Below are 25,570 nucleotides of genomic sequence, written 5' to 3' on the forward strand. Positions count from 1 at the left end.
ACAGATGGTAATGCTTAAAGCTTATCTCAGAAGACATAATCTAAGTACAAAATTAAATGTTCAAATATGGGAGATTTATCTGATAGAAAGCAAGGAAATGATGTTCAGAGCTGATCATTATTGCATTAAAGTGGCTGTGCCTTAATTGGTGTTTTTTTCCTTTTAGATGTTTTCTTAAGTGACTAGAGTGATTTAAATGTAGGCCAAGCAGAGAGAACTACAGATTTGTTGGAGAATGGTAAACCATGGTTCTGGGTGAGTGAATGCCAACCAGGCATGATGCAATGTCTAGGAGGATCATAGGGAGGCACAGTGCCCACTGATTCAGACACATGAAAGTTGCAGCTGCTGCTATTACATCTGTCTGTGATAGACTAGCAAGGCAAGGCACTCCTGCCAGCCTGATTTACAGCTGTGGATTCAGAACAGGAGAAAAGTGAGAAGGGAATTATGCTCCTGCCTTCTTAGGTCACCATGTTATGCCCATGAGGACACTGAAAATGGGAAGTTCCTCCCACTACCTGTTTGTCAGGGAAGGCAAGGTCAGGTGACATGGAAGGAATACAGAGGTGCTGTTCACCACTGCAGGGATAAAATTTGTATGGCCAAAGCTCAGCTGGAGCTGAAGCTGCCCAGGGCTGTGGGAGACCATAAACACAGGGTTTTTAAAAAAATGCATTAATAACAAAAGTCAGTGCAGTGATAGCATCAGCCTGTTACAGGGTGGGGATGGTCACCTCACAAACAGGGCCATAAAGCAAAGATGTTTAATGCTTTCTTTGTCTCTGTCTTCAATACCAATGATGGGGTAAGGGGCTCCCAGTGCCCCGAACTGAGCCCTGAGGACCATTCCAGTGCTCCAGCTGCACCCCCATGAGGCTGTGGGGCCTGCTGGGATTCATCTGAGAACACTTCAGGAGCTGGCTGATGTCATTGTGAGGCCTGTCTCCATGATTTTTGAATTGGCTTGGGAATCTGGAGAGGCCACAGCTAACCAGAAGCTGGCAAACATTGTCCCAGTTTTCAAGAAGGATAAGAAGGATGACCCTAGAAACTTCAGGCCTGTGACATTCACTTCAGTGACTGGTAAATTATGGGGAGGATTATTCTGGGAGGTATTGAAAAGCACCTGAAGGACAAAGCACTCCTCGGTCGCAGCCAGCACAGCTTCATGACAGGAGAGTGCTGCTCAAACCTGATTTCCTTTTATGGCAGGGTAACCCACCCAGCTGATCAAGAGAAGCCAGTTGTTGTTATGCTTTTGGATTCCAGTAAAGCTTTTGATACTGTCTCTCATGGGATCCTTCTGGACAAAATGTTGATCCCCCAGCTGGATAAACACATCCTGGGATGGGTGAGCTCACAGCTGGGGCACAAAGGGTTACAGTGAATGGGGTGACATCAGACGGGGGACCTGTCACTACTGGGGTTCTGCAGGGCTCCATCCTTGGCCCAGTGCTCCTCAACATCTCCATAAATGACCTGGACACAGGACTGGAGGGACACTGAGCCAGTTCACAGACAATACACAAGGGAGAGGAGCTGTTGGCTCCCTCCAAGTCAGGGAGATGCTGCAGAGAGACCTCAACAAATGAGAGGACTGGGCAGTCACCAACCATATGAAGTTTAACAAGGGCAAGTGGCAAATTCTGCACCTGGGATGGGGCAGCCGTGGATGTACAGACTGGGAATGAAAGGGTGGAGAGCAGTGCCATGGAAAGGGACCTGGGGATCCTGGTTGATGGAAAGCAATGCCTTGGCAGACAGAAGGTCATTTGGTTCATTCTGCCTGGAGAAGAGGAAACCAAGGGAAGACGTCATTGTGGTCAGCATTCTCATGAGGGGGAGTGGAGAGGCAGGCACTGATCTCTTCACTCTGGTGACTGGATCTGTGGGAAGGGCCTGAAGCTGTGCTGGGAGAGGGTTAGGTTGAATATTAGGAAGGGTTTTTTCACCCAGAGAGTGCTTTTACACTGGAACAGGACTCCCCAGGCAGTGGTCACAGCACCAAGCCTGACAGAGCTCAAGGAGTGTTTGGACAGTGCTTGCAGGCACAGGATGTGATTCTTGGAGCTGACCTGTGCAGGGCCAGGAGCTGGACTTTCATGATCCTTGTGGGTCTCTTCTAACTCAGGATATTAGATGTTTCTATGATTCTATTATTTGATTTATTCACTTTTTTACCCTTTTTCATTTAGCACTGAATACTTGCAGGCTAATTACAAATAGCTAATGTATCTCTTCAGAGTGATTTTTTTCATCACAACTGGTGTGTCTGTATGACCAAACCAGAAGACTTGGATGCAGAAGCCCAGTAAACTGAGATTGTAAACTTGATGCAGCATTAGAGGACATTTGTTACTCTCTTGTGAGTGTGAGGAGACTAAAGCAAAGTGATCATTTGGTAGCCTAGTGCAGTAAATGGAGGAAGCATAGTGCTTTCTAAACTATGTGCAGTAAAATTGTGGCTGATATTCAAAAAGTATTTCTTGGCACGGAGCAGACCTTTTGCAGTTCATTTGGGCTTCAGAAAGAGCAAGCAGCAGATTCACATAAGTTAAACCTAGAAGACAAGGAACTAAGGACAAGAGCTCAGAGGTCTGGTAGGAAGAGTCAGAGAAGTGGGATTAGGAGCATGAGTAAAAGACAAAGTGCTGGGGACAAAGGTCTGAAGGCAGGTGTGGGAATGTACAGTGTCCTACAAGAAGGGCAGAATGGCAGCACAGAGCCAAATGGGAGAAGACAGCTTAGGATGTGTGTGGTGGGCTGTGGAGGAGACCAGACATATCAGGGATGGACAGGGAAAGGCGGAGTCTTTCATACAAGATTAAAACATTAAAATGCTTAAATATTTCAAGATCTAAATCTGAAAAATGTTCATATAAACAAAAGGTTTCACCCCACTCTTCAGCTTTCCTTTGAATACCCCACCAATATGCCTTAAGCCTTTTTAGAAGGACCAGCTCATGGGAGAGAAATATTAATTCATTCTACATGCTGAGACAGTCTTTGACCTGCCTACTGAATCTGCCAAAAAAGTTCCATTTATTGTTGTTCCCTTAAAGATGTGAGTGTCTGTGTTTACTAGAACTGAGAAATACAGTTACCTTTCCAGAAGGGCTATCCTCACCTAGTAAAAACATGTGCCAGTGATTTTACTCTTTACTGTAGGCCAAAAGGTTGTATGTTCAGTTGAAAATAACTGGGGACATCCATTTTCACATTTTCAGAGAGATTATAGTCTTATCTATTCTTCTACCATCAATGAGGTCAGTTTCTAGAAAATGCTGAATGCAGTGATGGGAGATTCCCTTTTTAGGCATGAGGGCACTTTAGAAAGAAGATGCTCCATCCAAGCTGAGATGGGCAAAGGAACATTGACAGCACAATTGAAACAGATTGCAATTAGAAAGAAGGAAAATTCTTTGCAATATATTGGATTCAGCCATGTTATTTGTATCCATCATTATAAAAGCTAAGTTCTTAAATTTGCAAACCACACATCATCTTCAGCTTCCACTAAAATAGAAGCTTAGAGCTTTGGAGGCCCTGAATGTAAAATATGGAATACCTCCAAAAACAAGCATTCAGTATACAAAATTAAAATTAAAGGCCTCTTAATTATATGCCAGGGATCCATTACAACATTATTTATGGAATGAATAATTATTTTACCTCTAAATCTTTATCTATAATTAAAAAATACAGGAACTGAATTACAAGTACAGAAATGTGTCTTAGGTGTTCCTTGCCACTTCAGTAGCACTCTGGTATTTCATTATGATGTCACTGCTTATAATAATATAACGCATTATATCATTATGTAAAATGTTGAGCAGAGGTGGATTTATTGGGAAGCCTTGGGGAGCTGTAACCTCCTTTTTTGCCCCCACCCTTTTGCTAGGTGTATTTGTGTGCTGGGGGAGTGGCTGCAGCACCTTCTGCCTCTGTCTCACAGCCTCGTGCAGCCGTGCAGGGAACACGGAATGGGACAGAACCATTTTTCACTCGTTAACTGCGGCATCGCTGACTCATGGCTTAGCTTCACTCTGATCAAGCATTTGTAAATTGTACTTGTCATATTTTCTAATGCATGAAATTATCTTGTTTGTTTGACACGGACACACTGGCACAAGCACACGTCTGCTCAGTTGTGTTCCATTTTTTGAGTGAGAAAGCAGGGCTAGAAAGTAAAGTCTGAAATGCAGCGCAGGAGTTGCAGAATTAAGATGCAGCCACAGTTCTGCGGTTCTGCTGTGCCCTTTCCTCCTTTGTAATTTTGATTTGTGTTTGTGAATACCCAGTTTAAGGATTTTCTTTTTTTTTTCCCCTAAATGGAAAAATACTAAGATTCAAAACCACTTGCACCTTTAAATCTGATAATTTCATTAAGAGAATGTAATTTGGTTTTTTTCCCCCCATAGTACAAATATGTTTAACTACAAAGCAAAGCTTTTTTGTAAATAACAACATAATGCTTTTCATCTTTCAAGAGAAAGGTGCAACTCTGATCACATTCCCTAGTAGAATTTTGGATGGATTCATGAAAGATTCTCCTTTGTATGAATCCAAAAATGAGAACCTCCACCATGTTTTTACTTTTGCTGTTTTCATTCCTTCACAAATCTCAGAAGTGTTTTACTCTTCACAGTGTTCCATGTAAGATGCTATTGGGTAAATGCAAAAAATTGTCTTCATATTGAGCAGAACATTCGTCAAGTGCTATTACTTTGCACACAGGACTTGATAGGGCTCCTTTGTAAATAAACATTCTTAAAGAAGATGAGAAGGTAAGTGGTCATTAGCATCAGGGGAGACCTGCTTCCAGCCACCACTGATCTTTATGAATCACTTTACTATTCAAGAGTTCTGAAGTGCACTTCTATACTAGACATGATGCCTGGACACAGACAGTTATCACTTAAGTCCAAGACAGCCTTTGAAAAGCTAAAATAAAGCTCTTTTGCCCTGCAGGTATATCACTAATGCAGTACTAACTACCCCTTGGTAAGCAGGTTCCTGTATCACTACACTGCAATCTCCAAAGTAGATATTCACTGTGAGTATTTCCATCCTAAATAGGACCCTAAATCAAAGGTGAAAAAAATGCCTCAGCTTCATAGGAATAGTTCTCAATCCCATCTGCTGCCAACTGTATGGAACTGAGAGACAGAGTGAGCAAAGAGCTTTTATGATCCTTTTTAAGAGCACCCCAGAAGTAGAATTATAATTACGTTGGTACATAGTGTGTCACAAAATATGTATAAACATTAATGATGACATGGTTGAGGACTAAGAATGTCTTTTATATTCATAAGGTTACCTATTAGGCATTAAATTATGCCTTCAGATAAAATGATCATTGATGGCAGTCAGGTTCTCTATGGTGGCCACATGAACAGAATTCATCTCTATGGGAGAAAGTTCAGTAGTAGCATTTTCACTAAAGTAGCACCTTCTGGAGAGGACTTTGAAGAGTCATTTTTTGTCATCTTTTGAAAAACGATCAAAACCAAAGGTTTTCATATTACCACAGCACTGATAAATGAGAATTTATATTGCTGTGATGGAACTACACATGAAAAGATTCCCCTGGTCATGCTTCTTGACCTGTTTTAGAAACAAGAAATAAAGGCACCTATTTAATGGAACTACATTATTTTTGCAGTTGAAGAGGTTAAAGATCTCATAAAAAGTTTAGACTGTCTTTTCTTCAGTCCTATGTTGTTAATGATTTCTTTTCTTAAACCAGTCCCAACACAGTTTTCAATTTCAGTCATACTTTGATGCTACAGGAATGACTCTAGGATTTAATTCTCTGGCAATGATTACAATGTAAGAAATAATGAGCAAAATATTGGGGTGGAGGGACAACGAATTACATGACATAATTGCTTGAGAACAAAATGCCATGAAGATAAACCATGACAAATTGCTCAGAGATTTGGGCAAGATTTGCTGCTCAACCTAATGGGAGAGACATTGCTTGGAGGATAGGAAGAATGGCACCTTAGACACACTTAGAGCAGCCTCAGAGCTGCTGTAATCTGGAGCCACTTTGCACAGCCGGCAGCAGATGCAGTTTGGTGGCCCAGAGTGCCAGAAGTCATCCAGTTCTCTGCTACGTCCCCACCCATGGGACTGCACTAGAAAAAAGGAACACAAAATAGCTACACTGGACTGATATTGTTTGTGCCAAATCTATTCCCACATGCTGGTTAATCTGACTTTGATATTGCTACTTTCAGAAGCTGAGCCCACATTGAGACCACTGTTGTGTTGTGTAACTGATAATCTGCCCTCGTAAGGAGCCTTTTTCCTGCTGTACCAGCTGTGCAATTTTCCTGAAATCTTGAGGGCTTTGGGCATACACTGACTGCAGAAACAATGCAAATATATCATATTTTTGGACAAACCTCTCAAAAATTAGTTCTTAGCAACATATCTCCATCCTTAGCAGCTGTTGTAAGCCTTCCCAGGTCATCAGTTTCTCCCTCTCCATCAACTCCACCTAATCACGAATAGCATCTTCTTTTAGAGTGACACTCAAAAATCCCTAATTTGAGGTCCTGATCAAGAACTGAATTTAAGATTTATTTTTTTCTTTGAAGTTTTTCCAGATCAATTCATGCCTCATCTCTCTACCAAGGCACTTTTTCTCCATTCATCTTCAAAGTCTTCCCAAGCCCCACCATTACACTTCCCTTTACTGTATGTGGACCATCTGGCAATATTCTGTTGTGAACTCAGCTCATCAGATCAGACTTTTCTCTCACTCACTCAGAGTTTTTTCTGACTTTTCTCCCATTTCCATCCAGTGCCCTGCAGGAAGAGCTAACTGAATAGTCAGGCAGCCCTCGGCTTCCTGTCTTCAAATGAAGATCTGTCTTTTATGGTTCTTCAGAACCCAAGAACCTATGAAGGAAAGAACACCAAAAGGAAAATTTAGAAAAAAAGTCAGCAAAAGCCATTTGTCCAGTAAATGGATGTAGTGTCTTGGGGGTGCACCTCTAATGCCTTAATAATGTAGAATTTATGTGTCCTACATGCTCATCTGGGCTTCCTCTGTAGTTAGGATAAAGACATGGGCACCCAAAGGATGAGTAATCCCATTGAAGGGAGATATCTCAGATAAGCATGAAGAGTCAAACGTCAGTGCCTATCCCTACCAATTAACTACAAAAGGAGCCTACCTAATTAGCTTAAATTAGCCATGTAAAGGTAAGCTGTTTGAAGATAAATGGAATGATTTGCACTGTAAATGTCTAGCTCCTGTATCACATTATTACTGGCCAGTTAACAGAAAGATCTTAGATACTCAGATAGTTTCTGTAATAGAATGAGAGGCACATAGACTAAAAAAAAATATATCAAGAAAGTTTTACAAAAAGATACAAAAAGCAGACAGGCATGTAGAGCTCTTTAAAAATCTCCTTTTGCCCAGTTGGCCAAGATAGGAGAGAATAGGGATGTTTCTTGGTTTACACTGGTAAGTGTTGAAGTATCAACTAGAGATAGATAAATAGTAATATATGACCAGCACTAGGTAAAATTAATTCAAAATTTCTAAAGCAAGTAAAGGATAAAACATCTGAAATACTGTGGTGTGAAACCTCACATTTAGAATGACTTTAGCACCTGAGGACAAAACCAGGAAAAATATTAAGTTAGTTTTCAAAATGATCTGGAGAGACCTTGGAGAACTATGCCCTGTAAGTCCAGCCTCTGTACCAGTGAAATTAGCAGAAACTATGTGAACATACGGACAAATAACATATTGGGGGAGAGTCAGCAGGATTTCTGTAAAGGCAAGTCACATCTCAAAACTCAAATTCTTTGATGTCAGCAATCATGTGAGTAATAGCTATCCAGCTGCTCCTGATGAAAGTTTGACCATTGAAGACCTTTTTGGAAGGTCTCTCACCAATATGTCTTAAAGAAACTAAGCTGCCACAGGATTAGAGGAAAGCTTCCCTTTCATAGATAAGTAATTAATTAAAAGGTAAGAAAGAGAGTAAGAGAAAATGGTCAATTATCATGGAGGTCACCAATGGAAATTATAAGTATAGCAAATCTGTTCTTGTAAGTAACCTGGCAAAGGAGCAGACAGTGAGCTGCCAGCATTTGCTAATGCCACTAAATTAATAACACTAGTAAAGATAGGACCTGCTGTGAAGAGCAGCAAAAGGGTTTCACAGGATGCAATGACATAGTGTCAAAATTGAAGGTAAAATTCAATGTAAATAAATTCAAAGTGAAGCGCTTTGTATACAGTGGTGTGTGACTCCAAACTTCATGTGTAACCTGATGCAATCTGAGCTCAACATTAGTCTGGAAGAAGACTTTGGTCCTATAACTCTACAGCTATAAAATAGTTCAGTGCTCAGCTGAAGTACAAAAAGCACATTGCAAACTAGGAATTCTTAGAAAATAACTAGACAAGAAAACAGTGAACTTCAGTACACCTGAATTTTGTGTGTAGTTTTGGAGTCCCACAATCTGTAAAAGGATATAGTAGAACTCAAAAAGGTTTAGGAAGGGCAGTCAGGATGATTAAAGGCATGAAACAGCTTTAGTGAAAGGAATGGCTAAATAGACTAGAACTCCTTGACCTAAAGAGGAGCAGCAGAGATAGAGATCTATTAAATTGTGAGTGTTAGGGAGAAAGAGCTCAGTAAATGACTGCTCACTGCTTCTTCTAATACAAAGAATAGAGGTCATCAAGCAAAGCTAACACGTGGCCATTTCAAAATATAGTGATTCTTCACATAACATATAATTAAAATATGAACCTCCTTACCACAGGATGTTGTGGATGCTAAAATTGTATGTGAGTTCAAAGGCAAGGTTCAGAGAAGAGGAATTCACTGAGGAACACCAGCCTGGAAACCACCTCTGGCTCAGCAAATCCCTGAACCACAAATTGTTGGAGACTGGGAGACTACTTAGGGAAGTATCACCATATGCTTGCCCTGTTCTAATACTCTCTCACAGCTAATGGGAAGGGATTAGGTCAGGAGTGCCTTCAGTCTCAGCAAAAGGCTGTTTCTATAATTTATGTTCTGGACATGATGCTGTGCAGAAAAAGCACATCAGACTCAATAGTTTTCCATTTGCTCCCTTAAAAATGTGCCAGAATTCATAAAAAGTTCAAGACAATATCTTGTCTGTCTCCTCTGTGACTGTATTTGCTGCAATGGAGCTGTTATGTGTGGGAATTGTATGAACATTACTACTGCATTATTTTATTATAAAGAAATAATTTGGTTATTGACAATCATAGATGGAAAACGTAAATATATTCTAATGGATCCATAATTCAGCAAATTATTCAAAATTTGGCCCTGCACCATGATTCTGTAAGTAGATATTTATCTTTAGGCAGCCAGCTTTAGAAAATATTGAGTTAATGTGTTTTCTCCGAGAAGTCTTAGCACTAAAAAAGCACATCTTATCCAATGTCAGGCATGAGGGAGAATTGGCCCTGTACCTCATAGAAAGCTAAGGAGAAAAAGGGCCTGTTCATCTTAACTTTAATACCAAATTTCCATCTGCTGCAGCTCAAAATTGCAGAGATATCACATGTACACAATAGGGATTTATTATAAAGGCAGCAACTCATCCTTAACCACAGCAATGATACTGGGCCTCTGTTATATAGCTGTCTTTAGTGTGTAGACATGCTGATATGTTTGCTCAATAAAATCCAGCTTTCAAGACATACTGTTAAGTTTACATGATCAGCAGAGTGAGAGGGATAAAGCTGGAAAAGAAGAAAAGCAGAAGCGAATTAATGCAATAAAGGCTAGGATTTAACAGACAGGGTTGAGTAAAATAAATGTGAAACAACAGGTGTCACTGACTCTTATCAGCATTTTTAATTAACACCTGTTTTTAGCCCAGAGTACTTTGGAAGAGTATGTTGGAGTGTGTCTGTATTTAAAGATAAAGATACGCTGTTGAGAAGTTCCTAAGTAGTGAGAGGTTGGAGGAATGAAGAGGTTTGGGGGTGGGGGAAGCCTCTGTTTGATAGGTGGTGTTAGTTGCAGCTTAGAGAAACCTGAAGGAAAGCCACGATGATAAAATTGCAAGGTAGGGAAATACTGCTATGGCAACAAAATATATGTTCTCTTGAAGGAAAATGAGTATGAAAAAAGAAATAAGGAGTGTAGGAAATTGAAAGGAAGTACAGATTACAATAAAAGACAGGATCTAGTTTTAAAATATACAAATTGTAATAGTTTCAATTTATGTAATAATATTTTATGATAGTAATCAATTCCTGTTATCCAGACTTTTATGGCACCTGCTCTGGAAAACTTTGGAGCACTTTTGAGGTGTGAAAGAATTCTCATTCACCGTAGGAAGGGGATGCAGTGATACTTTTCAGTGGCCTATCCTGCAAGAACCCAAGCCAACGTGAATGACCAGCATGACATGGGAAGTGTGTGGCATAAATGTTCATAGAATCAGGATCTTTAAACAAATGTTTCCTCAGTGTAGGTATGAGGCAGTTCCAGAGTGTTACAGTAGTGCTGGTTTATAATTAATTTGAGCAAATTTCAACAAATAAATGGCATATCCTCCTTTATGCCTAGACCCACTGCTTTTTCTAGAATATTTCATATACCTAAACTATTTCTTGCTAAGTATGTATTTTAAATGATCCCTTATTATTAAGCTACTTCATTCAAAAATTAACTTGGTTCACTTGAAAAACTGATTCAAAATTTTGTCCTGAGAAGAAGTGTGTAAGGCAGAGTCATCTGAACTATTTCACTCAAAAATACATATGGGTTTCCTAGAGCAGAATATCATTCTGAAAGATAGGAATCACATACAAAGATTATTAACTTTTTTATGGTTGGTTTGGGAATGACCTCAAGATTCACAACCAGTTAAAGCCCTCAAGGGCTTTCTCTGGCCAGAGAGTCATTCTGTCTGGCTCCTCTTATTAAAATAGGAAGCTTTCTCTTTCTTCCTATTTTTTAATTTGGTTTGCTTGTTTGCTTTCTTGCTTCAAACCAGAGGGTACCCTTTGATGTGAAGGGCATTCAGTTCTATGCCCAAAAATCTATAAAGTTATGGGTGGACTTCCTTTAGGTCAGAGATATGTAACTTGACAGTATCTTTCAAGTGACTGAAATTTTGGGTGCCTTGAGATACTTGTATTTTTGTATTTGTATACTGGATTTTCTCATGGTTATTCACTGACTTACCTGAGACCTATTTGTGTATGACCTTTGAAAGGTTCCATAAGGGATTTCTTTTTAAATGAGTCACTCAGGCCACAAATCCAGCACTTCACTTAACATGCCCATATTTAGGGCCCATGGAAAATTATAGGTCATAAACCCATGCATTAATGCTTTGCTAAATCTGGGCCTGAAGGATTGTATAGATTATGCCTGGACAACTTTTAGAGCTCCTGCATCTAAAATACAATTTAAGATACAATTTAGGAGATTATCCCCTTGACTCCACACACATAGACCCAGTGGCTGTTTCTCCATTAGCCTTTGGTGTGCTCTGCAGCACTTTCTCTTCGTTGGTATCTTAGAAGGTAACAAGGCTGTGAACCTTCCTCAGAGGTTTGTGTCCTGTTCAAAGGAGCTCATAACCTAAAAGCATTGTGGCATAATAACAGCAGGTTGGCAAAATAATACTGCTGGCATCTCAGAGGGTGGAGCTTTCCAATGCACCCATTGATCCTTCTGCCACTTCCCTACTAACTTCCAGAATCATTAGGAAATCTCAGCCAATTTAACAGAGGGTAGAAGTCTCAGAAATAAGCAAATGCCTGCAAGTTTTGTGAAAATCAGCAACCAGTTGGGGTTAAATAGAATGCAGGAGGTTATCTGTGTCCCAAAAAGCTACAGTGAAAATTCAGCAGATAGAAGTTCTGCCAATCAAGACCCGTGCTGCGGAACACCAAGCGTGGTCCACATGGCCTCTCGTTCAAACCTCGGTTGGGAGGGGGCTGTGGATGCCCTGCTAGGAGAAGGACAGTGTTGTCTGGATGATGTTCTGGCAGGGAACTTTTGGGAACAGGAAGAGTTACTGTGCTGAGCCTGTGTAGGAGGAAGCAGAAAATAGGTGCTTTGGAGAGTTCCTGGTCTTCAGGCTGCATTCAGTTTTCTACAATCACCTTATTTAAAATAGGGCATCCTACTGAACTCATTAGGGTAAAATCGTTTTGGGTTTTGGTTGACTTTTGCTTAAAGTGAGTTTCTTTGGTTGTTTTTCTGTGTTTTTTTTTAAGAAATGTGAGATCTTGATGTACTTATTCCTGTCCAGGAACTCTTAAGTACCACTTTTTCAGCATTCAATATAAAATGCAGGATATAAACCTTTGACTAATACTATACTTTATATACAATGGATTACACAGCAATCTAAGTCTTCAGAATTTACTGAAAATTTACATTAAAGTATCTCATTGGAGCTCAATAGAATTTCAGGGTTGTCATTTTAAGGACCATTACACATGAGAATTTTTCCTTTGAAATATATAAGTCCTTTTAGCCCTGGTTTTGTAAATAGGCTCTGAAGCTGACATAGAGCTACATGCCTAAATCAGTGTTGTGGTCAACAGTTGGTGAAAAACTAATATGTCCCATTTAAATCAGCCACTTAGCAACCCAGCCACGCAATTTTTAGGTTCTTTAACCTGATAATCTCCAATTATTCTGGATTGGAATTGCAACAGAACGGAGTTCAGAGTCATTTTGCAGATGTTATTCTTTTTTTTAATATTGTCTAATTTAAAAGGAAAATATTTCAGATAATAACAACATATTTGAGGGGGAAAAAAGCATGAAAACCATTTCTGTTCCAAAAATTGCTGATATGAGAATTTATGAGGAAACAGCTCCTTTTATGAATAATTATTATTATTGTGTTTAAGAAATGGGCAAGATGCCTAGAAATTGAATGAAAGAATGAGCTATTAAATTGAAATATTAAATGAAATAACTGAATTAAAAGTGATCATGTAAACCCAGCAGTAAATGTTGGGAGCTGTAGCTGATTGAACATATTTTCATCATCTGTTTTGTATGCTTAAATACAATTGCTTGATGTAAGTAAACACTTGATTGATATTCTGAATACTTTAAAATCTGCATATGCATCATAGAATACTGAACAATTAAAACTTAATTTCAGTGTAGTTTGATTACATGTAAATTATTTCAATATTCATTTTTTCCTGTTCTGTTTGCTCAGTGCATATTTAATATCCACTTTTTGAATGCATATCACTCTTGATTGGACTGTGAGATGAGGAGGACTCTGAAATTTCTTCCATTAAAAAGGATTGCCTTATAAATATTATTTGTGCCAGAGCTCTTCCCCTGTAGATTATTTTCTAAATGTTGTGTACTCTTATTGAAGACAAGGCAAAAGCTGCTGCAGCCCTCCTTTATCAGCCCAGCACAAGGAATATGCTTACATGGTCGATGAGCATGTCTAAGAAGGCTTGTTGGTTGTAACTAGTCCCTAAAGAAATGTTTCCATCTTTCCTGCACTATATTGCTTGCCTGCATGAGCTCCCTCTCCCTTCCCTTCCTCCTCCCTTCACGTGATTTTTATTTTATTTTCCTGGTTCTTGGAGGTCTTACAAGACACTTGAATATTATGGTTAAATATTACAAGTATTTTCAAGTTGACCATTTTCAGTCTGAAAAATGTATTTCTATCTTTAAGTGACCACATTCAATTTAGGAGTTGTGGAATACAGATGAAAATATTTTGCCTTTTTACATATTTGTAGAACATTTTCTAAAGACCAAAAAGACTTCTTGTCCCTTCTCTGCAGGCTGCAATCCATACACATTTTTTTGATCAACAGTATGTCAATTTACAGTATTTCTGAACATCCAACAGAAGGAAATCCCAGGTATTTGATTCTCTTATTATTTATGCCAGTGAACAGAATAACCTTTCTGAAGTTACAGATAACATTATATTTTTTATTAGGTATATATTTTATTTAATTTTAAAATAAAATTATTTCCCGGCATCTTTTCAGTTAGGTCATATTCCCAAAATACAGGCAGGCAGCAGGTTTGTCATTTCACCATGGAAGGCAAGTCTGGATTCCTCTCTGCCTTGACCATTTTTGACCTACATACCTGTTGTTATATTAGTCCCATTTCCCTTGATTTCCTTGTCCATACTAACAGAAATTTTTATACTTTTTTAGAATGCATACAGAAATGCATATAATAACAGCATTCTTTAGTTATGTGAGAATTTGAAGTTAATGTTGTATCTACTAAATGGCTTGCAGGGAAGTGTTTTCCTGTGTGTCCTACATAGTTAATTGCAGTTTTAGAGTTCTAATCTTGAAGGTCATATTTCTGTTGCCTGTCATTTTGACCAAACAAGTGGCTGAACTTCATGGTTTGCAGGTGGATTTCCTTATCTCTCTTTTTCAAGAGACATAAGTCTTGATTGCTGGAGTTATTGTGAACCAAGCAATAAGGGGCAAGGAGGAGGAGGGGGTGGGAAGACACTGTTCAGCACCAGGGCCCTGGAGATTCCATTTTAGAGAGCAAATACTGTACCTGCTGACTGTAGCACAAGAACAAAAGGGGGAAGGTTTTACTTGGGGGGGTATTTTGTTTGTTTGAGAAGCTGATAAACTGTTAAGTGAGTGTGCTAACAACAGTAAGAGGTCTTCCTAGGATAAAGCCTGCTTATAAAACAGACATTATTAGCTTGAGGTTGGTCTCATGCTATATAGACCTCTCTCTAATGGTTTCCCTACATTAAAACCAACAAAACTGTCATAACAAAGGGTTTCAGAATAACAGTTATCTTCTTGTAAAGTTAGGTTAAAAAATGCTGGATATTCCTTACTGATTTAATACTTTTGGCCTAAGTAAAGCAAAAAAAACATTGTCACTCTTCTTTGTAACATCTGCTTTCTTTTAAAGCGATTCATTTTATAATAGCTCATGAAGTAACTGTGACTGTTATTTGCAACACTCTTGGTTTGTGAAGAGCATTTCTTAGATAGTCTTTTTTCCCCTCTTTTTTTTTTCCTTAGTACAGATCTGAAAATAATGAGTTAATGTCACACTTTTATGAATAGGGGCCATGAGACTGAAGTATGTATGTTGATTAAAGGAAAAATAATTGAAATCTTTGTGAAACTGCAAAGAAATTACAGCTTAAGGCCATGATTCTGTTCTGCAAGTCAATCAAATGAGAAAGTTATTTTATATTTTTTTGGTTGCAGGCATTTTTTCCTTGGCTAAAGCAAATGTCATTCAAATAGTCTATATAGTGATAACTTTGGAAATACAAAATTATGATATAGACATTCTTTTTAGCCAGTCATATTGCTGGTTTCTGTTCAGTTTCCCATTTCCCCTCTAAGTACTAAGAATGTATATTTAATCCATAATGGAAAAAAAATGCTAGGAAAAAAATATAAGCATGATAGCTGTTCAAGACACACATATTTTAACATTTACTTATTTTTCTTAATTAAAGTATAGCTTCAAAAGCATCATTGCAAAACCATGTATTTTGATGAAAAATCTGTCATAGGAATGATGCTGAAAACTTCAGATACACAGACAGGCATGAGAAAGTGGGGGTGCACTGCCTGTTCCCTGGCGATCAAGAGGTTAACTTTAATTTACCTCTTCCCCTCCCTTAAACTGGTTCTGTGAGGAGGGCTGCAAATTAGTACTTGGAAGGCACAGCAGGGAGATTAGCTTTAGGGAGGGAAGGGCTCCCCACTCCAGCTCTTAGGAACCTCACCTGGAGAGTGCATTTCCTTTTTTACTTAAGCTAACATATTATGCCTTCTTGTCACGAATGTTATTCCTTGAGGAAAAGTCCTCTCTGGTTCTATCTTGCAATCTGATGAATCATTCCAAGTGTGTGGTAGAAGAGAGGAGAGAGATAAGGCTGTAACAGGAGGGAGCCAGGAAACCGCTGAGGCCGTGGCCGGGAACAGGAATCCTGGTGTGGTGCATCATATGGGATTACTTTACCCAGTCAGGGGAAGCAGGATTCCCATCTTTCCTCTTGTTCACACCAGCCTGAGGAGGAGCTTCAGCACTGCCCGCTGTTTCCTATGGCACCAAGGTACAGAGCTGTACAAATTCTGGCATCCATGTGATGCTGTCTGACAATATTCATTTGACAAGCACAGCCTACACCTTTCTAACCCTGAGAAATCACAATGCTTTTTTTACCCACTGGGGCAAAGAAGTCATCTCCTTCCAAACCTCAAGTGTCTACAACTGATCCATTGTTGAAATTGTTAACAGGTGGAAAGGGAATTCTACCTACTTTGTAATGGAACAAATACAAAAGTGTTCTATGTGGAATCAATCTTCTACCTCCCAGCTGAAATAAAATTGGGGTATTTGCATTTCTAAGACTAATCACCAAACCTATTTTCATAGCTAATTTTAAACAGTTAAAAATGTGCAATAAAGGAAAATGTGTCCAGATAGAATCACTTTCTCATAATACAATGTCACATAATGGTTATCTATGCCTAGTATTATAAGAGAGACATTAGCCCAAAGAAGAATTTTCCATTGGGATTAGTATTTGCCAGTGCAATGTTGATTCAACCAGATCTGATGGGACTCAACACTGAACCACTTAGTGAAGGTTTTAAACAATGAACAAGGTTAAGGGTAGCCACTGTCCTACCTCACAGTTCTGCAATCTGAGTATGAGCCTATCAAGTTTCCCCAAAAACATCCTCAGAAAGCTTCTGAAGGCTGGCTTGTGTCCTCCTACTTCTGTGGAATTCCCCAGGATTGCACACAGGAGATTATACACACCCTTGCCCAGTCCCTCCATTCCTGTGGATGGGATTTTTTAGTTGCTGTAACTCCCAGGAGATGGTGTGTGGTGTCTGGGTAGGACCAAGGGGTCGATCTGTCACCACACATAGAAGGAGCTGTTGTTCAGCAAGGTCTCAGCCTGCCAAAGGAATGGTCCTCAAAGGTGAAGTTCCACCTTTGCTCCCTTCCTGCTCTACTGCATCTCTGGGTGATGCTCAGGTGGTGCCTTCTAGAGCATATCTAGAGGTAATTTTGCTCTTTTGCCCCTTATTTTGCTTCATTGATGCAATCTTTTTCACTGTGGGATCTCAGAAAACTCTCAGGAGTCTGTGCTAGTGCTGGGCTAAGGTAGTTATGAGACAAAACAGTATCACCCCCTACTTCTTTTAGTCCCTGAGGATTCATGACTCAATTGGATTAGCATCTTCAGAGAGCTGTATCAAGGGGTCTGAAAGGACAAAACTCAGTGTAAACTTCTACAGGGACCTCTGAAGTAATTTGAAATTTGGGATTAGTATTTTCTGTAGAGGATTTTGAGGTTCCTACCAGCATTGCTGGGGATACTGTTTATCTGTGTTGTGGTTGCTATCTTTGTAAAGGATGGATTTGTTAGGATCTTCAGCTCCCTTCTGATTCAACCAATCTGATGGGGCTCAACGCTGAACCACTTGATGAAGGTTTTAAGCAATTAAGAAGGTTAAGGGTAGTCACTGTCCTACCTCACAGTTCTGCAATCTGAGTATGAGCCTATCAGGTTTCCCCAATAAAGCTTTGGCATCACTTTTGGTAAGCATTGAAGAACTTTGTCCATGAGCAAAATTTGATGCAGCTTAAGTTAACCTCAGCAAGCAATGTGTTTCCTTTTTCTTTCAGGTATCAGAGGTTTGAAAAAGCATTTCTGCTTGCTGTTGACATCGGTGCTCGGGACCTGTTCATGGTGAGTTGTTTCTGGAGACAGAGGCTGTGGGAGGATATTATTTGTCAGCTTTTGCACACATTAAAACAGTTCAGGTCGCTTGCAGCCTTGGACACATACCGAAGACTGAACTGTTCTACCTTTGCCATCCTGAAGCTCATCAGCAGGAATTTAGTATCTTCAGAGTCACTGACATTTTCCCCAGTGGGGCCTACAGGCTATTCTTAATTTTCCAGGAATTATTGTACATGTTTTTAAACTTTCCCTTTCTTCATCTGACCTGATGTGGGTGAATGTCATCTTTCACTCTAATAAGCTTATACATTTCTAATTTGTTCCTTTAAGTCCAACTGCTGAGTCCTGGACACAAGAGCTGTCCATGTCCTGGGGATCCTGAATGCTCTTAGTTTGTCTCTTGGGGTTTTGTGAAAAGTGACAAATTATGAACGCTTCTGCTGGTACTTTTAAAACAACAAAGCTCAGCAGCATCAACACAAGGGTTTTAACATTTCATGCACACTCTGCCTCCTCCCATTTAATTAGCTACAAAAGTAAAATTAACCAGCTCTTAAAAGGTCCTCTGTGTGAGCACTGCAGGAGGTTCTTGTTTTATAAGATCTTGCACCACAATGTCACAGTGAGGTCAGATGGACAAAGCCAGTCGTGCTCTCCTAGTCTCTCAGCATGTTGCTGCTCCACAGCTGATTTCATTGTTTTCAAAGAAACAATAGGAAAGGGCTTGTTGAAAAAAAGGCTCTTTGAACGATTCGTTTGCTTGACTCTTTTGCATAATGAAGACATTCTGTTGTTTAAATTAAGCTTTGACACTAGATGTTAATATCATTTATCCCATTAAGTCACTTGCCCTGCTAGTTTGATCTTGATATTTAAATTGTATGTTAAATTACACAATTAAATCCTGCTTTTAGGGGTTATGAAAATTCCCTTCTAATTATATAAAAAGTTGTGTGAACCTTTTGATGTTTTTTTCACAGCTCTAATCATCTGGCTTGTTCCATCTAATTAGAAAGATGTGAATACTGTGATAAACTTTCCTAAGTATGCATCAAAAGAATGTGATGGAAATGTCAGACTTTTAGGAAATTCATTACATGTTCTATGTTTACTCCTCTCGATTTTCTGTCTTTTTAGATCATCTCTTTCCTTTTCTCTCTTTATTGAATGTAACCTCTTCAATACAAATTTTATACCTAATCATGCTAAGCACTGCTGCAGCCACATATAAGATTCAGACTGTAGTATGTCTGGAGCAGATTAAAGCTTTTTGTCAAGGGCTCTCCCAGTGTACAGATAATAAATACTCCCTAATTTTAGCCATTCTGACAGAATAAATATCCCCAGCATTTGCATCAAAGGCCCTCTCTCATATGACTGAGAGCATTTTCTATGTGATCTGTTTCTCTTTCCTTCCCTCTGCTGATGGCAGGATTGAGGGAGCACCTCTGTGCCAGGGTGGGAAACACCAGTGTTGGGTGTTGAGATGGGTGCACAGCTGCTAGCAAGAGGGAGGGACTGTCAGTACCTGGCTCCATAGGTGATAGATAACATGTTCTACTGTCACCAAAATGTCTCTCCAACTTTCTTCAAGAGGAGTTTCACTGTTCACAAAGCAATTAACTCCATCCTTTCCTACTCTTTCCCTTTTCTCTCTCAACACCTACTCTTCATTTCCCATCCTACCAATGCCCTTAAACATAAATGTATATTTCTGAAAAGTTCCTCCTGGCTTATGTCATTGTGAGATCAAAACCAGTTCTTTAATGTCCTTGTTCTGCTTGCATTACCTTTGAAATTCCTCATAGTTGCCCCTAAATTATGCTACAAGCAGCACACATCTCTGCCTCCTCTGGGGAAATGTCCTTTTGCAATTCATCATCTAAGTCAGTCGCTAATGAACAAACTTTACAATGAGCTAACAGTGGTACTGCTGCAAGTCCACAAAGTACAGGACTCAAGAAGTTTAAACATTCATAGGTCATTAAGAGTATTTATTTGTGCATGGTAATTTCTAGGGAATTTTGCTTCATTGTGCTTAATACCATGTGAAAATTAGATAACCTGTTCCCTGAAACCTTACAGTCCTTTTAGGTATTTGTATAACAATGCTACTGCTAAGTTAGGGTTGGGCATCCCTCACTTCTGCTTAATACTGAATGATTCCTATATATTGTTTATGTAGGGCAAAATGCAATTACTAGTATACGATTTGATTTTGCATATATTTAAAGCAGTTTTATCCATTTTTAAAACCTCAGATAGCTCTCGGAGTCACATCACCTTATTCCAAATTAATTTAATGGGATTTCAAGAAGAAATAGTAGTCTAAATAAAGTTACCTGATGACATAAGCAAAATGAGAAAGATCTGTTAATTAAAGGAGAGTAAAGAAGGAACAAAAACGGAAAGGAGAAATAGATACAACAGAGGTTGAGGAGGATGCAAACATTGAGTACCCATCACCTGAGACTCCTAAGAAAATGTCCTATATCTTAGAGAATTTACATCAATTTCACCAAACAGGGCTCTACAGCATTCCTATTATTTGTTTTGAGACTGCAAAGAAGTTTGAGAGAATGCTATCTGAGGGCTAATTTCTTTCAAAGAAATGAAAAAGAAAAAACAAAAAAGGCTTACAACTATAGCTATAGTGTCACTAGATGAGGCCGTAGCAAGACACATACACTGCTGTGTCTCTCCTTGAGCTTTACTCTTGTGTCACATCCAAGTCTATCAATTAATATAATCTCCTACAAAGTTAAAAAAAAACCAAAAACTGAAAAGGACATAATATTAAGAACAACAGCTCCATGTATTGGACAGTGACTGATCCAATCTGTGACAGAAAAGATCAAGCAGTGGAAAGGTTGTTAGCTTGAAATGCTTTTGTAGTGCAGTCCAGCTCTCAGCTGCTGAAAATTCAAAAGGCCATCCCATGTACCAAAGGTAGCAGAAAATGCAAGGAAAAGACACTTTAATAAAACTGTCAGATCTTGGGTGATACACTGATGAGGAAAGTGCATGCTTCGAAGAAATGTTGGAGTGTTGCCCAGAAATATCCTATAGACAATGAACATCATGTTTCAAATTACTTCTGCTCACCAGTGGCCAGCTCTGTAAGTCACAAAGGTGAGGGGGAAAGGGAAGTAGTCCAAAAAGTAAGCAAACTGTTAAATGATAAAATAGAGCCCTTTCAACAAGCTCCTGATAAGCAGGTGGAATTTGTTTTTATTGTCACCATTGTGTTTGAGAGAGATGTGATCTTTGGACTTAAAAATTCTTAGGTAATTGTGTGAAAAAATCCTTCATGAATATTCAGATAATTTAATTCCTTTTTCTCCTGTCATTCTTTAAAGCAGCCTGTAATCTGGTGCTTCTTTTTTTTGTTGTTGTTTTTCAGTTTTCTGGTTTAATCTACTCAGAGACTTATAAATTCTTAGAAAAATCTACTTATGCTGGTTTACTTGAATGAGAAACACCTAAATTAGATCTGAAATGAAAATGGTCTAATTAGGATGTTTCATATCTGTAATCTTTTCTTTCTAAAGCTGGTTTAGAGATGAGGCAAAGGCTACTGTTTTATTGTTCTTCATGACCAGCAACCTGAGGAACCACAAAGCAAGCCACTTACCAACCTACTGCAAACCTTTATTTCTTACAAGGCCCCTGTTAGTTAATGATGGATGTCTAACACCTTTACATTTTTTTACTCAAACCAGAAAATGGGCAAAACCAAGACCTGAAATAACAGCTGCTTTGATACACAGAGTGCACAAGCTCTTCACTGACAAAACATCATTTTCTGCAGTTGTTTCCACTCCATCCTCAAGCTTACTATTTGAAATTGCACAGAGGTATACAATACTTCTCATAGTTTCAGCTACAAAAAGACAATCCTTAAATATTGTCAGAATGTATTTTAAGTAAGTCTGCCTGTACATCCAAATTTCTGTAAGTTCAGACTTGTCCAAGAGCCCCTGGGTCTTCTATTGTTATCTAAATAAGGTGACAGTATCTGCTGTTTAATCTTCATAGAAATCATACCTTGCTGCTCAGGCCTTTTTCTCCTGACAACCAAGTTAGACCTACAAAGAGAGGAAATACAGAGTTCACCACAAGTTCATAACCCATTACTCTGCTCCAAGACATTTGCACATTTTTTTAGTCACACCTGTGTTTGTGATGAGAAGACACTGCTGTCTCCTGCAGACTCTGCAGGTCCTGCAAGTCAGTTCCAGGCTTTCCTGCATAATCATCTCAGTTTCTCTAAGATTTTCAGTTTTGTTTTAAAGTTATTGTTCTTGTTGTTAAATGAGGGGTTACTGAAAGCAGCATGTCCTTCTCCTAACACTATTACTCTCACTTTTTTCATCTAAACGTGTCTTTCTACAGTAAAGTCACTTTTCCTGTAAGAGTTTCTGTCATATTGATGCAGGTGGCAGTAAACTCACATCCCAAAGAATGGTTTCACCCAAGATCTTCTACATTAGGGAAAACATAGTTGCTTTTATGGCATGCAGAGGTCAATATTTCCAGCAAACACTCCTTTCTCCTTTTAATTCCGGCAAGCAGATGGCTTGCAGAACAAAGGAATAACTTAAATCTTTGGATGTCAAATGGCATCTTCAGCAAAGTAGTGGGGGAAAAAACTTTGCCAACAGTTCTTGGATTTTTCTCACTTTCTGTGTCACAGTTCATGCACAAAGCAGCATGTGTCTGTGATGCCAGATGAGAAGGGGATTAATTGTCTCTTGATCAATGGTCAAGAATAAACTTTTACTTCTTGAGGACCAAAACCAAGGGCAGTGAGAGTGTAGTTTGTCTGCAGGAATATATTCTCCCACAAAGAGCGCTGTATGTAGTACAGGTGGTTTTCACCTCAAATATTAATATGCAATGAAAAGCCTTGACTTTTGATAAGGGCATCCAGTAATGGGACTAGGAGGAATGGCTTTAAACTGGCAGAGGGCAGGTATAGGTTGGATATTTGGAAGGAATTCTTTCCTATGAGGGTGGTGAGGCCCTGGAACAGAAGTCACCCAGAGAAGCTGTGGCTGCCCCATCCATGGAAGTGCTTAAGGCCAGGTTGAATGGGGCTGGGAGCAACCTGGCCTAGTGGAAGGGCAGGTTGTCCCTGCTCAGGGCAGGGAGCTGGAACGAGTTGATCTCTAAGGTCCCTTCCAACCCAAGCCTTTCTATAATTCTGTGTAATGATAACACTCCTGCTGCAGCCCTCTGTTTTTGACTCTAGATAAAAGACTAGATCCAGAGTATTAGCAACTATTCATGCTAGACAACATTTTTGGAAAGCCCCTTGTTGTTCAGGAGTGACTCAGGAATCATGCCAACCCTGTGGATGTTAAAACCACTGAGCAGCCACTGTTGTTCTTATTACCTCCACTATCAGCACAGGGAGGACCATCACCCACTTACTCCCAGAACAGTGAGGGTAACAACCTTCAACAGTGAGTGTATGACAACATCATTCCAACAAAAATTTGTCCTTAAAAGATGGAAACCTTCAAATCATAAAATCATTAAGGTTGGAAAAGGCCTCAAAGGTCATTGAGTCCAACTGTTAACCCATTACTAATAGGCCCACCACTAGCCCATGCCTCTAAGCACCACATCTGCATTTAGCATGCTCCAAATAGAGGCTGTCAGCCAGGAGAGTTCCAATCCTTCAGATCTGGTTTACACAGAGCCACCTCCTATCAACATTCTTTTGATTCAACAGAAGTTATGTTAAAAGTCCACAGATTGGTTTCTTTCATACACTGAGTCAATAGCTTTGCTTTTATCAGTGCCTGATTGGTCAGTGTTTTATTCATTGCTGTATTCAACAGCACAAGTAAGGAAATATATTTGCGTTGGAGGGAATTAAAATGTAATGGTAGGTTCATCAGTTCCATCTGTGTTTGTGATCTAAATAATAAAAGAACCTCTTTCTTTCAAAATCCCTTTTGTTGCTCCTTTGAGATTCATTTTAGATTAATCTTTTTTCTTCTTTATTTCCAAAGGATATCCATTACGTTGCTCTAGATAAGGGTGAATTGGCACTAGCTGAAGTGGCAAAGAGAAAGGCTAATGACATTGATGCAGAATCAATAACTACTGGAATTGGTAAGAATTAATGGTGTCTAAAAAGCCCTTTTGTTTTAATCAATACTTGTCCTGTAGAACATGTTGTTATATTTGTAGAGGGGTTATTGTTTTGATTGCATTGTTTTCTTTGAAAGTGAGACCAGATTTTCATTTTTGACTAAAGAACAGTATTTTTATTCCTAACTAAAGAAGGAGGATTAGAAAAATCACACAGCTTTGCCTTTCAGTACCCGTGTGAGGATAGCTATGAAGCAAAAAGATTTATGCTGTGGCTATATAGAAAAGTTCAGGCTATACAAACTGAACTGAGTGCAAAAGGTAAAGGACTGAATCTGAAAATCTTTGTTGATATCAACATTTAAGGCCAGGTATGGCAATTTGACTCACCTCTAAATATTTGCTGGTGTGCACTGGAGCCACATCCAGCATTGATACTTTGACAGCACTCGAATGGAACATTTACTGATGTGAGCACAGCTTCACATCCTGGCTTTAAAGCAGCAGCTTTGCATGCAGTGGGATTCTTGCCATTCCATAAGGAATAGCAATGCTAAAGTTGCAGTGTGAGATTAACAGCTGAAACACAGATGACTTTTCATGCAGAGGAGCTCACAATTCATTCACTTTCTCCTTGTGTTTCTTCTGAATTGACATGAAGAGATGTATGCAAGCACATGAGACCATTCTGATTTCATGCCTTATAGCATGAACCAAGAAGGTGTCTCTGTCTAGGGACCTGACCTTCACTGGAAGCAAAGGGAAGAAGACCCACAAAGCCTAAAAATGTTTGTATAAAATTTGCACAGTTCTGTTTTTGCTTATTCTACTTCATCATTAGATGAAAGCACTGAGCTTTTGTGCTTATCCCATGCCAAGAAGTAGAATAGGATTAAAGCTCAGAAGGTTTTTTTGTGATTCAGTTACAAAACCTTTGAGATCATGGGATCTTGAGTAACATGGGATTCCTTTAGAACTGTACATCACCCTGTTTACCCAGAGCATACAAGGGAATGCCACTTCAGTACCTAGAAATGCAGAGAGTTCATATATGCATTTATGTGCCTGTTTCTGTAGATTGTATAAATCCACTACTTTCAAGGCTATTGCAATACAGTAGCACCTCCTTCCCTCTCTAGCAGAGTAGGAATCAAGTGGTGCCTCTCCTGAACTCTTCAGAGTCTTTTGTTTTCATGCTCAAGTCACTTAAAGCTATTTTTCCACCATAACTGGGCTTTTGGGCAAGCCCTTTCACCACTAGAGTTCAAACTAGAGTTTGAAAAAAACCTGACCTGTTTAGGTCATCCCTTAATCGACACTTTAAAGTGTACAGTTATCTTCTCTTCTCTTCTCTTCTCTTCTCTTCTCTTCTCTTCTCTTCTCTTCTCTTCTCTTCTCTTCTCTTCTCTTCTCTTCTCTTCTCTTCTCTTCTCTTCTCTTCTCTTCTCTTCTCTTCTCTTCTCTTCCTTCTTAGGTTCTTATTTGATTCACCAAGTATAACTTAGATACCCAGGACTTGCATCTGGTCATTATCTATTCTTTGACACTTAATCCAGAAAATTTAAATCTGTATTTAAATTTTCTATCTATGTATCTCTAATCTGTATCTTCATTTAATTCCTTGCAAACTACCATGATTAGTAGATTTCTGAAGTTGGGCTATTTATGAATTTAGTGAGAGCCTTTTGTAGCATTGTAGATGCACATGCAG

At 39.1% G+C, this 25,570-nt stretch overlaps 1 protein-coding gene across 1 annotated transcript in view; it reads left to right on the forward strand.

Moving 5' to 3' along the window:
• The window catches only part of WDPCP (WD repeat containing planar cell polarity effector), a 147,235-nt gene that overhangs the window by 84,915 nt on the left and 36,750 nt on the right, over positions 1–25,570 (forward strand). Inside the window, exons 13-14 of the mRNA XM_066547816.1 lie at positions 17,697–17,760; positions 23,778–23,880. Of these exons, the coding sequence (XP_066403913.1) occupies positions 17,697–17,760; positions 23,778–23,880 (167 nt within the window). The remainder of the gene's footprint in view (positions 1–17,696; positions 17,761–23,777; positions 23,881–25,570) is intronic.

Source organism: Molothrus aeneus, chromosome 3 (assembly GCF_037042795.1).
Source record: "Molothrus aeneus isolate 106 chromosome 3, BPBGC_Maene_1.0, whole genome shotgun sequence".
Taxonomy (NCBI): domain Eukaryota; kingdom Metazoa; phylum Chordata; class Aves; order Passeriformes; family Icteridae; genus Molothrus; species Molothrus aeneus.